Below are 13,616 nucleotides of genomic sequence, written 5' to 3'. Positions count from 1 at the left end.
GGACATCTGACTGCTAAGTAGTGATTGTGTTTCTCAGCAATAGTGTGCACCCTTAATTTACATAGAAAAGAAGGTCAGGAACAAATCTGTAGATGGAAAAATCTCCATACAAGTTCTTTGTGCATTTTTCTTTTTTTGTACTTGTTACTTTGCACTTTTTGTTAGAAAATGTTTATTTACTATTTATTCAGGTTTTTTAAGGTATCTTATATTTTGATACTTAATTTCCGTGATCTAAATATTCTTAAAAATGAAAAGTTTGTTGTCATTTGGAAGTGTGTAGGCCTTCTTGCATTATTATGCTGTTACATTATGATTATATATTCAGTGGCATAAAAGGGTCTTTAAAATGACAATAATATCGCTTATCACAATTATTTCTGGGGCAATATATCGCACAACAAAAAGTTAACTCAAATAAATGAATGGTTGCAAGTTTTAACTTTTTATTAATATTATGTATAATATTATTATGTATTAAAATAATTAAACATTTTAAGTTTCAAACATTATTTTGATGGGATCTGTTGTAAATTAGACTGATCATTACACCAACTTAATTGTGTTTAAACTCAAATTTCTGCTTTATTTATTTCTTTTTCTTTTTATGTTGTAGTAAGTTAATTAAATTATCTTGACAACTTTGAAAATCAGGCAGTATATTTCTAATTCCTAGCATGCTTTGCATAGGACTGGATAATAAATGCTGGAATATTTTGTGTATCATGTGGTTGCCATTGTGCTGAAGTGTAGATCTCATGGTTAGGTTGTGGGTGGCTGTGTGAATGTATGCACTACATACATAGACCATATGAGCAATGACTGCGTGAATGCCAGTGACAAGTAATATAATATCTAACGTGCTATACTAGCTGTTGATTTTTTTTTACTGAAATAGATCAGATTAACTGGTTAAGTTAAGTTGTTGTAACTCAGAAAGATTGATGCAAACTGTTGCATTAAAGAAAATATGCTGGGTGATGAATTGCTCCAATGATAGGAAATTTCCTTATTATAGAATTCATGTGCGGGTCAGGGAGCATGATTACATGTGGTGATTTCTTTCAGGTAATGTTCTAGTACTAAATTAACATGTTAAATAGACAGTCCTGGTTTTAATCTCTTCCAAAAGTTCCAAAGGTTTTGGTGGCTCTTCAAGAATGCAATGAATTCCAGGAAAAGTTTGCAGAACACAGGACATACACACACATACACAAACAAGTGACGCAACCCGGCACTCATTTCCTGATGGAGGCCCAAAATCCTTCCATTCCATCCTCGGCTAAATTTGGATTTCCAGCAGAGCTTGAAGCCCCTGTGTAAAGAATGTGGGCTTTGTCATAATTCTGCTGTCTTATTGCAAGCATTAATACTCCCTCACCTTTATCTCTCGCTCCTTCTCTCTCAGGCTCACTCCATTTCTCTTTCCATCTCCCCCTTTCCTTCCCACATGAAGCACATCCTCCCAGTAGTGTAACTCTCTCTGGAGACCTCCATCATGGTTTACATGTGGCCCGATGACATCATAGTTCTCCATAGGGGGTTAAGATTGCTTTCTTTCGCTGTCTTTTAAGGGGGAAGGGTAGGGGAACAGAGACATTTGTCCATGTTAATAGATCAACCCTAGTTTCACAATCACCCCTTTTTCTTGAGTAAGGAAAGAATGGACAACATGGGAATAGTTGATGCATGAAATGTGGTAAAATCTAAATATAATACAGAGGTGTGGTTTGATGCATGTTCGCCCATATATCGGAACCATCAGTGGAAATTAAAATCATTGTGCAGGTCTTGATCAAATTCAATAAAATTCAACAAAACATATGTTCAAAACATCAACCGCACAATGTGATTGAAGAAAAACATGGCTTAAAAGCCTTAAATGGCTGCTCTAAATGAAATTTGAAGCAATAGTAGTAATATTTAATATTTCATAACTGACTCCAAGTGACTTTCCATATTTGAACTTCTGCCATTACAGTATTAATGATAAGCTTTGGAAAAGAAAAGAGTGCAACAGTTGGTCAGTAATCTTCTCTGGACTTTTTCACAAGTCACAGTGACTTAAAAACACATTTCTTGCTTAATCCCATAAATGTCATCATCCACTTGTATTAATTACACAAGATTGTTTTAAGCTTTTGGCTGTAAGCACAACCTTGCAAAACATCTGAAAATTCAAATCTGATGTAACTGGCCTCCAAAAGTGTGTTAAAACCGGTTAAAACCAGGTCCTCCTTCGGCTGTCGGTAACATAGCTGAAACATGGCAGACCTTGATTAATGAACTTGACCTTTGACATGTACACTGGGTTTCAGCCCAGTACTGAGTGATGGCATCCTGTTGAGCCTTTACACTTAGAAGCCTTGAGTCTTTTCTGAACTGTGGGAGATCTAGTTCATAGTCTCTTCAGCATTAATATTAGTGCTTAACAGGGTTGACACTAAATTAAAACTCATAAGAGTCAAGAAGCGCTGTTTTATCACTTCATAGCTCAGGTTTTAGGAGATTTGGAGGAATTAATAGAAACATTGAGTCACAGCAATATCACCAACCATAAGCCATATCCTCTTAAGTGGATATGTAGCTTTACAATAAAACTAGTTGTGTGAAGAAGTTGGAAGAGGAAAAAGTGATTTGCAGTACACTTAATACAGGAACAGTTACCCTAGAGCAATCTGGGAAGTGTGTTTCTCAAGAACACAATAGTGATAGTTCATGGATCACCCTTTGTAGGGTTCAAATCCACAACTGGTTTTGATCACTTAATTATACCATTTCCTAAATTCTTAAAAGTTAAGCTTCTTTAGTGGCATCTATGGTTCCACAAAGAACCTTTAACATCAACGGAAACTGCATTTCACAAAAGGTTCTTCAAAAGAAAAAAAAAGGTTATTTTATGAACTGTTTACTGAAATGTTCTTTGGGGAACCAAAAATGGTTCTTCTATGGCATCATTTCAAGAAAACCCTTGCACTTACACTCTTAAAGTTGGCATGAAACGGAAGTAGCGATTGTCTTTTTTTCTCTACTGTGAAGTCTATCCGAGTGAAACGGCATCTGAAATGAGAGGGTGGGACTTGATTTCGTCCTTCGGGAATTGATTGGATCATTGGAAGTTGGGGCGTTGCTAACAAAATGGAGGCAGATCTGAATGCCAGTTTGCAGTTAGTTGCGGGGGGTTTCTCTCCACTGGATTCACTGCCAACACCCTAGCATGAAGAATTTTTTTATTTATTGAGGAAGATGACGACAAGGACGATCAACGGCACAAAACATGCCTAAAAGTGCGTGCGAGCGAGAGCGAGAGAGAGAGAGAGAGACTGCCTGCCTGAATGTGACTGAGCACGTCCTCCATCAGGTTAAGTCATGTTCATAAAAAAATTGTTTGCGATGACCTAAGAGTAATATTGTGGTAATATCCTAATATCCGTTTAATTTTTAAGGGTAGTGTACTCCCCCATGGCATTGATTTCTATAAAGTGAAGCTTCAGCTTCAGCTTTTCCCCATGTTGTTTATACCAGCGTTTACCCCTCACGTCACTAGCTTCACCCTTGCACCATAGCTCATGACCGGAAGAGAAGATGAGTCGTTTTGAGGGGGAGGGGAGGTTAACGTTTTTAATTAAAGATTACAAGGGCACATGAATTTTTTAAAAATAATGAAGTGCACGGATAAATTATTTATAATAAACACTACAGTATTCAATTAAAAAATAAGAATTTTCCATTTTGATTTCATGCCGACTTTAAGAGTGCAAGTTCGCCAGATTTGAGACATTTAAATTTGTCATTTAAAAAGTATATCGAAGTCGTCTTTTTCTTCTAGTAACCAACATTCTTCATTATTTTCTTTTATGTTCCACAAAAAGAAAGTAAGTGATACAGGTTTGAAGGGTGAGTAAATGATGAAGAATTATGAAACTTGGTGAGCTATCACTTTTTTTTCTTTTTCTTTTTTCATTAATGAAACGATATTCTAAATAAGAAACTAAAACTGCCAGTAGGTGGCGGTAAATGTCTTCATGAGTAAGTCATTCATTCATTTGATTCGTTCAAACTGCGGATTCATTCAGGAATTATGTAAATGGCTCTCATTATGAATGGGTCATTGCATCATTTGTTCACCTGGTTCATTAAAAACGTGGATTCATTCAGAAACAAATCACTATTGTGTGTTACTCAGAGATGCACAACAGTTCTGCTGTGGCTTTATAGGTAATATTTTTGTTGGCAAAATTGATCAAAAACAGGCAATACTGTAGCCTAAATGTATCTATCTATATATATATATATATATATAAACACAGTATTAACTTCTTATTAACTGAAGTGTTGTTGTTGCATTTTATAGGCCAAATCACACGGTGAGTTGTTGCCCTACATCATATTTGTCAACAATCAACTGTATGAAATGTAAAATGTACAGCTCTGGGGTGGGGCCAGTGCGTTTATTGCGTTCAAATATTTTAATCATGTTATTTTTAATAAATTAAATTAACACACTAAAATGACAGCCCTAATATTAATATGTCTTATTATTATTAATAATAAGTAGTAGTAGTACTAAATAAAAAAAGATATATAATTGTTTAAGTTCATAATTTTTACTGTAAAATTACAATACTAATATGTATAATATTTACAATACTAATATTTATAATATTTACTTAATATTTTAATTTCACACAAATGTTAAACCAACTTTTACTTTAGTGGAAAACTGCAGGGGGCCTTTAAAGATGCAGAGATCGTGCTTCACTCTGAAATGTGCAGCGCATATATTTATTTTTATAAAATTGCAACTTTTGCGATTTGATAATCACACTAAGCCATATCGCAATTCCTGTTTTATTATGTTTTATTATGATGAATCATTCAACCCAGCGTTAAAGACACATTTATTGCAGTATCTGCTGTTTTGTTGGCGGTATAACTATAAAGCTGCGCATACGTATCATGTAATGTCTACGCGCACGTGTTGTGTTTCTTTCTTTCCATGACTTCATCATGACTTCACTTATGACTTGTATACATAAGACATCTAGAAGCTTAATCATGCAGTGAGAATTCTTGCTCCTTCGCCCCATATCGTGAGTGTAAATGAGAGATGCCCCATTGGGATCCGTTTATGTTATATGTATGTCAAACTCATGAAATTTCACGCTGTTTTATCACAGACAGGGGGATCTGAAGTTACTTAGGCTGATGCACACGTGAGTGTTGAGTGATTGGAGCTGGTGTTGCGCTCGACTGGAGGCTACCTCACACCTCAGGCATGACAGCTGGGGCCCCGTAAGCATTACATCATGGCCTGATGTATCCGCGTATCGCATGTCACTGGTGCTCTGACAACGAGCGCTATCAACGCTAACCCCCTCCTACTCCACACACGCATTCACACAAAAATGTATCTTGCATGCACACACCATCCTCTGTTAGATCCCAAAAGCATTGTATAAATAGATTCAATATATTGTGGCAACACTCTGTAATCTGCACATATAGGCTTGTGGAATTGCAGCCAAACTGCATGAATGATCACCTGCTACATGATCCTGCGGTGTATTGTGCTGTATTCTGAGACAGCTTCTCCCTACTGCACCTTTACGAGCATCGTATTTACCCATTGAGATGTTTACTCCTGATGCATGCAGTAAACATTCACAAAGTAGTGAATGATGCAGTCAAACCAGAACTAACCAGCATAAACCAGCCTGGACCTGGAAATTCATTCCGGTCCAAACTGGACTTTTCAGCAGGAATGCTTTATGAGCTTATATCATATATATAATGGTTTCCGCGGGTCCTTAAAAAGTCTTACATTTAGTTGTATCAAATTTAAGGCGATAAAAAGAGAAAGTCTTAATTATGATTTCATGAGGTCTTAAATTTGGGGACGGAAAGACCAGAATTGTGATATGGTTAAATGTGACTTCAAAAGGCTATGAATCTTAGTCTTAAATTTGAGCTTAAAAATCCTGCAGATGCCTTGTATATGCTTATGCATTTATCAGGAATAGAATCCATGACTTTAGTTTTGCTAGTGCGATGCTATATGATTTGCACTACAGGGGCACTTTAGGCCATTTACACCTGATATTAAGATGTGTTTTTGTCAATCCAATCACACGCTAAACACGGATGTAAACGGGTTCTGAAACATTTTGAACTTGTCCACTTTCTACCCCTTCGAAAGGTAGTTGAAAACGCATTTGACTGCATTGCTTTCATAGTGTAAACGTTCATGTGGTCGGAAGCATTCAAATGGCCACAAGAGAGCACCTACTCTGCCTACTGACCCAATTCTCATCACGGGACGTGCTTTTGAAGCACACTAGCCAGACAGGATTTAAACTTTGCTGTCTGAAATAAAAAATAAACCAATGCTAAAAGCACAATGTTCTCTTACCATTCCTGGTTCTAACACAAACCCACAGTGTTCAGCATAGTTTTGTGGCTATCAGAGTAGAAACGCAAAGCAAAGCTGTTACTCTCTGTAACATTTTCCTTTGTCTCCTTCGCATTCATAAGTAAAATGTGCATGCTTTTTTCGCAATATTAGATCAAAAGATCAGACAAGGCCCATACACACACCCACCCATAGACCTCCCCCTCAAAGAAATCAGGAAAGTGGTTGATAATGCAACATTCATTCACAGTAGGAATAAATATAATCGTAGACCCACATGATATGCACAGAATTTAAGTTTCCAATTTATTGAATTATATAACATCTTAAAATTTGTAAAAATGTAATGCATTTTATGTTACTGTAAATGAACGCATTTAGGCAGTGTGAAGAGAGAAGATCAAATGTGTCTCTGTGTACATATATAAAGTGTGTACTTGCAGTGTGTTTCCTGTCTAAAACAGTTGAGAGGGTGTTATATTTTTTTCATTTTCAGAAAAACATTGAGTGGGCTCCTAAGGTGGCTGCATATTTGCTCGGTGAGTAAGGAATGTGGTTGCATGCCTTGCTCATAAGCCAGATTCAGCTCACACACAGTAAGAGCGAGCGAGAGAGAGAGAGAGAGAGATGGGGGGAGACAGAGTGAAAGTAAGCAAGAGAGGAGAGAGACAGGGCAGACTATGCTCACGGCAAATGAGCTCATTCACTCTAAGGTCACAGAGAGAGAAGGCGGGGAAAGACTTAAACGGAGGCTGTACAACAATAGTGAGCTCCACTTTCAGTTGTTGCCACACTGAATGAGATCGAGGAAGGATCCGTGGCGCTCCTGAGGAAAGACCACACACTTCTTCTGCCCTCATTTCTGTGAGGGGGACGCGGTTGTTGCTTTCCTGTGGAGCACCTTTCGGATATATAGTTCTTGGACTGCGATTCGGACTGGTTGTTGCGGATGCCCCTAGACGTGGTCATATCCCCTCCAGAGAACTGCTTCTGGTCGGGGATCCAGCAAACAGACATGAGGCTCAAAATCAGAGTCTGCAAGATGAGAAAAGAACGCAAGCTAAGAGGTGTGTAACATCTGTTGTCACCTGGACCGATGGTGCTTTTCCAACTGTATCTGTCAAACATGTGTTGGTTTGAGGTTATGCGCTGTTTCATCCTCTTGCTCTTTCTTTACTTTTGTCCCAAATATTTGCAACTGGCTGATGTTAGTATTTTATTTAGAGTCGTTCTTTAAACATAAATTTATGTTAAAGAGTTAAACATTGACCTATCATTGCTATAGAGCTTCTATGATTATCTCCTCGAATAGTAGAAAATTAAACGGACGTGCATAGGATTTATTGAAGGTGAGTATATTTATTAATGCACTTTCTTTGTGTGTGTTCATGGTTCATAATGTTATGCATAGATGCAAGTGTATTATTTGAGTTGCGTGTGCATTCTACTGATGTCACCAAGTACAAGTTAAACAGTTGGACTTTGCCATGCAATTGACTTTTATTCCAGTGACGTCTACGTTTCTGTAATGGCTTTAGGGCAGAAATGCAATAATTGTAATAGTTAATGATTCAATGATACAGGGTCCCGGGGTTTAACACTTCTAATCTGTCAAGCATGACAACAAAGCGCCGGGAGTGATGAGGTAGCCACCAACCCCCTGCTGTTTTTTGTGTTCCTCATTGTGCAGCATGCATGTGTGCAATGATGTCATTGGGCCTTTATTGAGATGCTAATGTGTGTGTGTGTGTGTGTGTGTGTGTGTGCGCAGAGATTGGGACAGATGGGGGCTGCTCCTCAATGGCGTCATGTCTTCTGCATCTGGAGACTTGTGTGTGTGTGTGTGTGTGTGTTGATGTGCATTAGTTTCATTCAGTGGTCCATCAATGCTGCTGGATGTAGAGCCTTGAATGGAAGCCTGTTTGAGAGTGGCTATAGAGCTCAGCTGAAAAGATGAAAAACTGAGGGGCTCCTAAAGATGGAGGTCAGGTGCCGCAGGACAATGAACTGATTATCAAAGGCTGGAGTTAATGAACTGTGCACTCTGTGTTATTAAATACAAATGCGGCTTGAGAGTTCATGGCCATATCTGAAAAATGTAACCTTGTTACCTCGTCTCCTTTGTTGCACAGTAGGGGCTGCAGGTAGAATTTAGGTAAGTATCACACAAGTCTGCGGTGACCCGAGCATTGTAGGCTCTGCACAAGCTATTCACCCTGCAATTTCACATAAATTCTTCCATGATGTTATGTTTCCTCTGTACGAGAAAGGTTATTACACTTTTCTGAGGAACTGAGGTCTGAGGCACGTCAGAGAAGTTGGATGGTGAATGGAGGTTATGTAAGCTTTGGAGAGAGAGAGAGAGAGAAAAAAAACAGAGGAAGTGTGCGAGTGACACATTGCCTTTTTGTCCAGCGTGAGATTGACCCTGGCACACTTCTCTTGCTGAAAACACACATGTACTCATATGCCTAGTGGGTTTGAGAAACATCACCACTGCCCTCTTTCGTAACTGGAGTCTATAAAAGTGACAAATGTTGCCTAAGTCAGTCGTGATTGTAATTGTTAGTGTGCTTCTGTGCATTGTGCATATGTATATTTATTCGATTGTACAGAACACTTCGGAGAGTCCTATTTGCTCTAGTGAGAACATTAATTTCTTTTAAATATGTTTTTGAAACACTTCTTAACTTGACTGCTTATGGTGCAAATAATTGTTCATATTTTTGCGGCATAAGTAAAAGTAGGCATTCTTTGATTCAACATTAGCAAGATGTTAAGACAGATACGGAAGCTTATGGTTTCCTTGTAATCCTAACTGTCACCACCACCGCCCAGTTAGAAATGATAGCTGATGACCTCACTCAAGTATTTCCTCTCTTGGCCTTTCAACAATGTGGTGCTGTACTTGTTCCTGTTTGTGTTGCTGTGGTCCAGTAACACGTAGGAAGCTATATAAAGCACCCCTGTATATCTTCGAAGCAGGACAATATTCCAGATCCTTGAGGAGATGAAAGATCACTTCCAAAAGAGATCTTGTCCACTTGCCTTTTGAGCTGTAGTCTTGCTTTCACAGATCCCAGATGCCCTTTGAAATCCTTGACCTTTGAGTTGAAGGAAGAGGGATGGGAGGTCAGCATTGCTTCCCTGTTTTGGCAAAAGTAATGCACTTGAGGAATGTGGGAAAGGAAGTCTGTTTTAACAAGCTTTAACCAGGTAAAATTTGGAGTCTTACTTGGGTATTGCTGACAGTGTTGACATAATGACTAACCCTTTTTAGGCAGTTATGTCACTAGGCCGGTGAGGGGAGTTATAGTTGGGGAATGGGGAACAGATATCCAGGATCTGATGGTTGTATTAATGTGTTTGAATGTATTTGTGTGTGTTTGTGTGGTTTGGGGGGAAGGGTGTATTTGAACCAGTATGGGGGTCGTAGAACATTTGGTCGGCAGTCATTCATCTACTGCTGGTTTCGAGAGCATATGGAGGAGGCACTAGGGGCCCGTTGGTTCTGCTTGAGTGACATGCAAATCACCTCTCAGTCTTCTGTTCTGAGAGATGATGTCATTGTACAGGCCATTGCCATTAATGGCAGGAAACAGACAGGTTGTCGCTCAAGCTCTTAAAAGGACCAGGCACCCCCAAACAAACAAGAGTTGTTTAGATGGTGATTTGCACATGGATGAGAGGGACAGGTGTTCCTTGTTGTCAGTTAGGGCAAAGCAGGTGGCTTTTAAAGTTCACGGTTAATTGATGTATGATTTGTCACCCTTTATATAGACTCTGGTTGATGTCATGCGATAACGTTGAACATGGCTGTCGTTTCTCTTTGTTGTAAACCTTCTTATCACCTCACTATTTGCCATGACTCATTTCATTGACTTGTTTATTTTAACTCCTCCCACCCAGATCTGTTTAACACAGTCACTTTTCTTGGCTGGGATGAAATTATTTCATGGCTCCCTGGTTGACTGCTGTGTGTGCATGCTCCCAGGGTTACCATGTCCCAGATTCGCATGGAGCTCATCTGAGATTAAGGTCTAATCCCATCTGCCGGGGCTCACAGTTTCTGGCAGCATTGCACAGCTCAGTGAAGACTTTACTTTCTTCCTCTGCAATTCCATTCCACTTTTCCATCTTTCCCTGTTCTACTAATGAATTCTAGTTCAGCTGCTTGTAGATGCACATGTGAATGTATTTGTAGATTTTTACCTTGCATTTGTATGTGTGTTGCTGTCCAGACACCCAACGCCCTTAAAGCTATGAATCAAGGGCTTGGTCTGCACCTGTGACCACCCTCATTCTCTAAGCCTGACACAATTGTTCAGTTGAGGATATTAGGTCATTCAGGAAAAGGAGCTCCAACAGATGAATGCCAAAACTGGAGCCACCCCCGCCTCTTAAACGGACAGAATCCTTCTTTAGGCCAACTGGCCTTTGCTTGACTGTTGTGTTTGTACATGCACTGACCTAGATTAGCACAATCTTGTTCAGAACATCTGAATCCTCTCTTGCTTGAGTTTAACAAATGATGTGTGACATCAGGATATCCTTTGTTAGTATGAAAGGTTTTGACTTGAAATATGCCTCTTATTATTATAGGTTGGTGCCTCTTTGTTAACACGTTGTCCTGCTTGAGAGATTTTGAGTTGCATCCTTTACATAATGACATATTACAACAATGACGATGCTGACAGTCGCCAACTCCAGCACTCTTGTTGGTCTCGTCTTTCTTCTATCACATAGGTAGGGGGTAATTTTGTTCCTAACAGAATCTCTCTTATTCTCTATGTTTCTTTAGGTGGTTTTGCAGCATTCTCATCCTGTTTTCCGGGCCTATGTGAAGGCAAGCCAGTGGCCACTCTGCCTATGAGCTTGTCTCAGCCATGTCTGCCTGTGGCAAATGTTGGTCCCACACGAATCCTGCCCCATCTCTACCTGGGCTCTCAAAAAGATGTGCTCAACAAGGTACAACTGACTGTAACTAAGGTCTTGGAATGTTAGAAACTTCCAAAACAGGAGTAATCACATTGCATAATCCATGCCTTGGTTCTTTGCACTGTCAGGATCTGATGGCTCAAAACGGCATCACATATGTGTTAAATGCAAGCAACACCTGCCCAAAGCCAGAGTTCATCTCCGAAAGCCATTTCATGCGCATTCCCGTCAATGACAACTACTGTGAAAAACTCCTGCCATGGCTAGACAAAACCAACGAGTTTATTGGTAAGAACCAACTTGTGACAATAGGAGAAGTGATTTTAGTTTCCCTTCCCTTCCCTTTGATTGATTTTTATTTCAAGTGAACTTCACGTTAGCATGAAAAGTGAGTAGCATCCCCTGTGATGATATCAGGAAGAACAAATTTGATCCTCAAAGCAGATAGGCTATCTGGTTGTCTTGCATGTTTTGTGTTTGCTCACGTGTTTCCCTTCTCCCTTTCAGACAAAGCCAAGGTTTCCAACTGTCGAGTCATTGTCCATTGTTTAGCTGGCATCTCCAGGTCCGCTACCATCGCCATCGCTTATATCATGAAGACAATGGGCTTGTCATCAGATGACGCGTACAGGTAAACTCACTCAGACACCCTGCAGCTTGAATTGTACAGTCTCAGAAAGACATTTTCTGCTAGCTGTAATTTTATATCCATTTCCTCCAACATGTAAAATGGATCACGTAGAAACTTGTAAACAATACTTGTCTTGGCCTTCCTAAACACATATTTTGTTCAAGGCCTTTACAAGCTCGCATGATGCGTCTTTGTGTTGAAGATATCTTCCTTTCCATATATGTGGATTTGTGCTTAGGGTAATCATTCTTACTCTTCTTGTGTTTCCAGGTTTGTGAAGGACCGCAGACCTTCAATATCACCCAACTTCAACTTCCTGGGGCAGCTGCTGGAGTTCGAGAAAGGTCTGAGGTTGCTAAAGGCTCTGTCCTCGGGTCAAGAGAAGTTGGAGCAGTTGAAGGAATTGTCAGAACCTAGAGGAGAATCTTCTAGTGATCCTGAAAAGGCTCGTCTGGAGGCTGAGAAGGACAGCACAGATTTGGACACCAAGCTACCTTCTCCTTCCTCCCTCCAGCAGGGCTTTAATGGCTTGAATCTGTCAGCAGAGCGTATCCTAGACACCAACCGGCTCAAACGCTCTTTCTCACTTGACATCAAATCGGTCTATGAGCCCAACCACTGTCCTCGTCTCACGCCTGCACATACCGAGGATGTTCCCAAACTCTGCAAGCTGGATAGCCCAGAGGCCGGAGAAGCTAATGGTGTTTGCCAGTACTCACCTATTTCTGTCAGCCCTGCTTTAGCTGAATCTCCAGGCCTCTTTCCTGAGAGCAGCTCCCGACCTCGTTCGCGGAGGAAAAGCAAGCACAATGGTAGCAGTGCTGGAGGTTCTCCCGTGCACTCGCACTTCGGACACTCACTCCCCGCACACAAAAGTCCCAGTCTTGATGACAATCTGAAGCCCTCCCTGCTGCTCAGCCTTCCCAATGTGGGCACCGGGCCCATGTGGACCAAGCATAGAGACACCGTACAGGCCACAACCCCTGTTACGCCAACAGGCGAAGCCCCTTGGTTCTACAGCTCTGAGTCAATGAACAGTAACGGAGGTGGAGGAGGGGCGGTACACTTTCCTGCGCTGGGCTGTAGCAGCCTCCCTGGCCCATGCGAGGCTGTGCGTCTGCGGGAGAAGGTGGGGGAGCCACAGGACTCGAGGGGCAGCTGGCACGAGGACGCTCCCACTTCCAGTGCTGCCGATAAGCAGTTCAAGCGGCGCAGCTGTCAGATGGAGTTTGAAGAGGGGATATCGGAGACACGTTCAAGGGAGGAACTGGGAAAGATCAGCAAACAGTCCAGCTTCTCTGGAAGCATGGAAATCATCGAAGTATCCTGACATCACCTGCGCGGCCCCTGGGGACTTTTTCATACACACGGACAGGCGCCACTTATGAGTAAGGATGACTAAGAGTGGGCCTGGCAAGGTGGTGGAACATTCATATTAGTTCATAGGATTGCCGATAATGAGCGGTTCTCAGAATTGGGACTTTTTTTTTTTTTGTCTTTTTAAGCCGGTGGAACCGGACGCAGATTGACTTTGCTTTGTCTTTCTACAGTTTTTAAGCCATAGCTATCCCCAGATGACAACGAGCTGAGACTGCAGTTGCAGAATCCCTCGTTTCCTTACTCTAGAAACAGACC

The 13,616-nt window shown here is 40.7% G+C and overlaps 1 protein-coding gene across 3 annotated transcripts in view; it reads left to right on the top strand.

Moving 5' to 3' along the window:
- LOC107553852 (dual specificity protein phosphatase 8-like) overlaps window positions 1-13,610 on the top strand; it is a 54,649-nt gene extending 41,039 nt beyond the window's left edge. For 2 of the 3 annotated variants that reach the window (XM_016236168.1, XM_016236169.1), the window contains 4 exons: window positions 11,214-11,380; window positions 11,479-11,638; window positions 11,858-11,981; window positions 12,252-13,610. In XM_016236168.1, the coding sequence (XP_016091654.1) occupies window positions 11,214-11,380; window positions 11,479-11,638; window positions 11,858-11,981; window positions 12,252-13,311 (1,511 nt within the window). In that variant the 3' untranslated portion in view covers window positions 13,312-13,610. Of the gene's footprint in view, window positions 1-6,772; window positions 7,480-11,213; window positions 11,381-11,478; window positions 11,639-11,857; window positions 11,982-12,251 lie in introns of those variants that run through there. The other variant, XM_016236170.1, reaches the window with a different exon arrangement.
- Window positions 13,611-13,616: the final 6 nt, after the last annotated feature.

Source organism: Sinocyclocheilus grahami, unplaced genomic scaffold (assembly GCF_001515645.1).
Source record: "Sinocyclocheilus grahami isolate Dianchi unplaced genomic scaffold, SAMN03320097.WGS_v1.1 scaffold483.1, whole genome shotgun sequence".
Lineage (NCBI taxonomy): Eukaryota > Metazoa > Chordata > Actinopteri > Cypriniformes > Cyprinidae > Sinocyclocheilus > Sinocyclocheilus grahami.
This window is presented reverse-complemented; position numbering and strand designations above follow the sequence as displayed.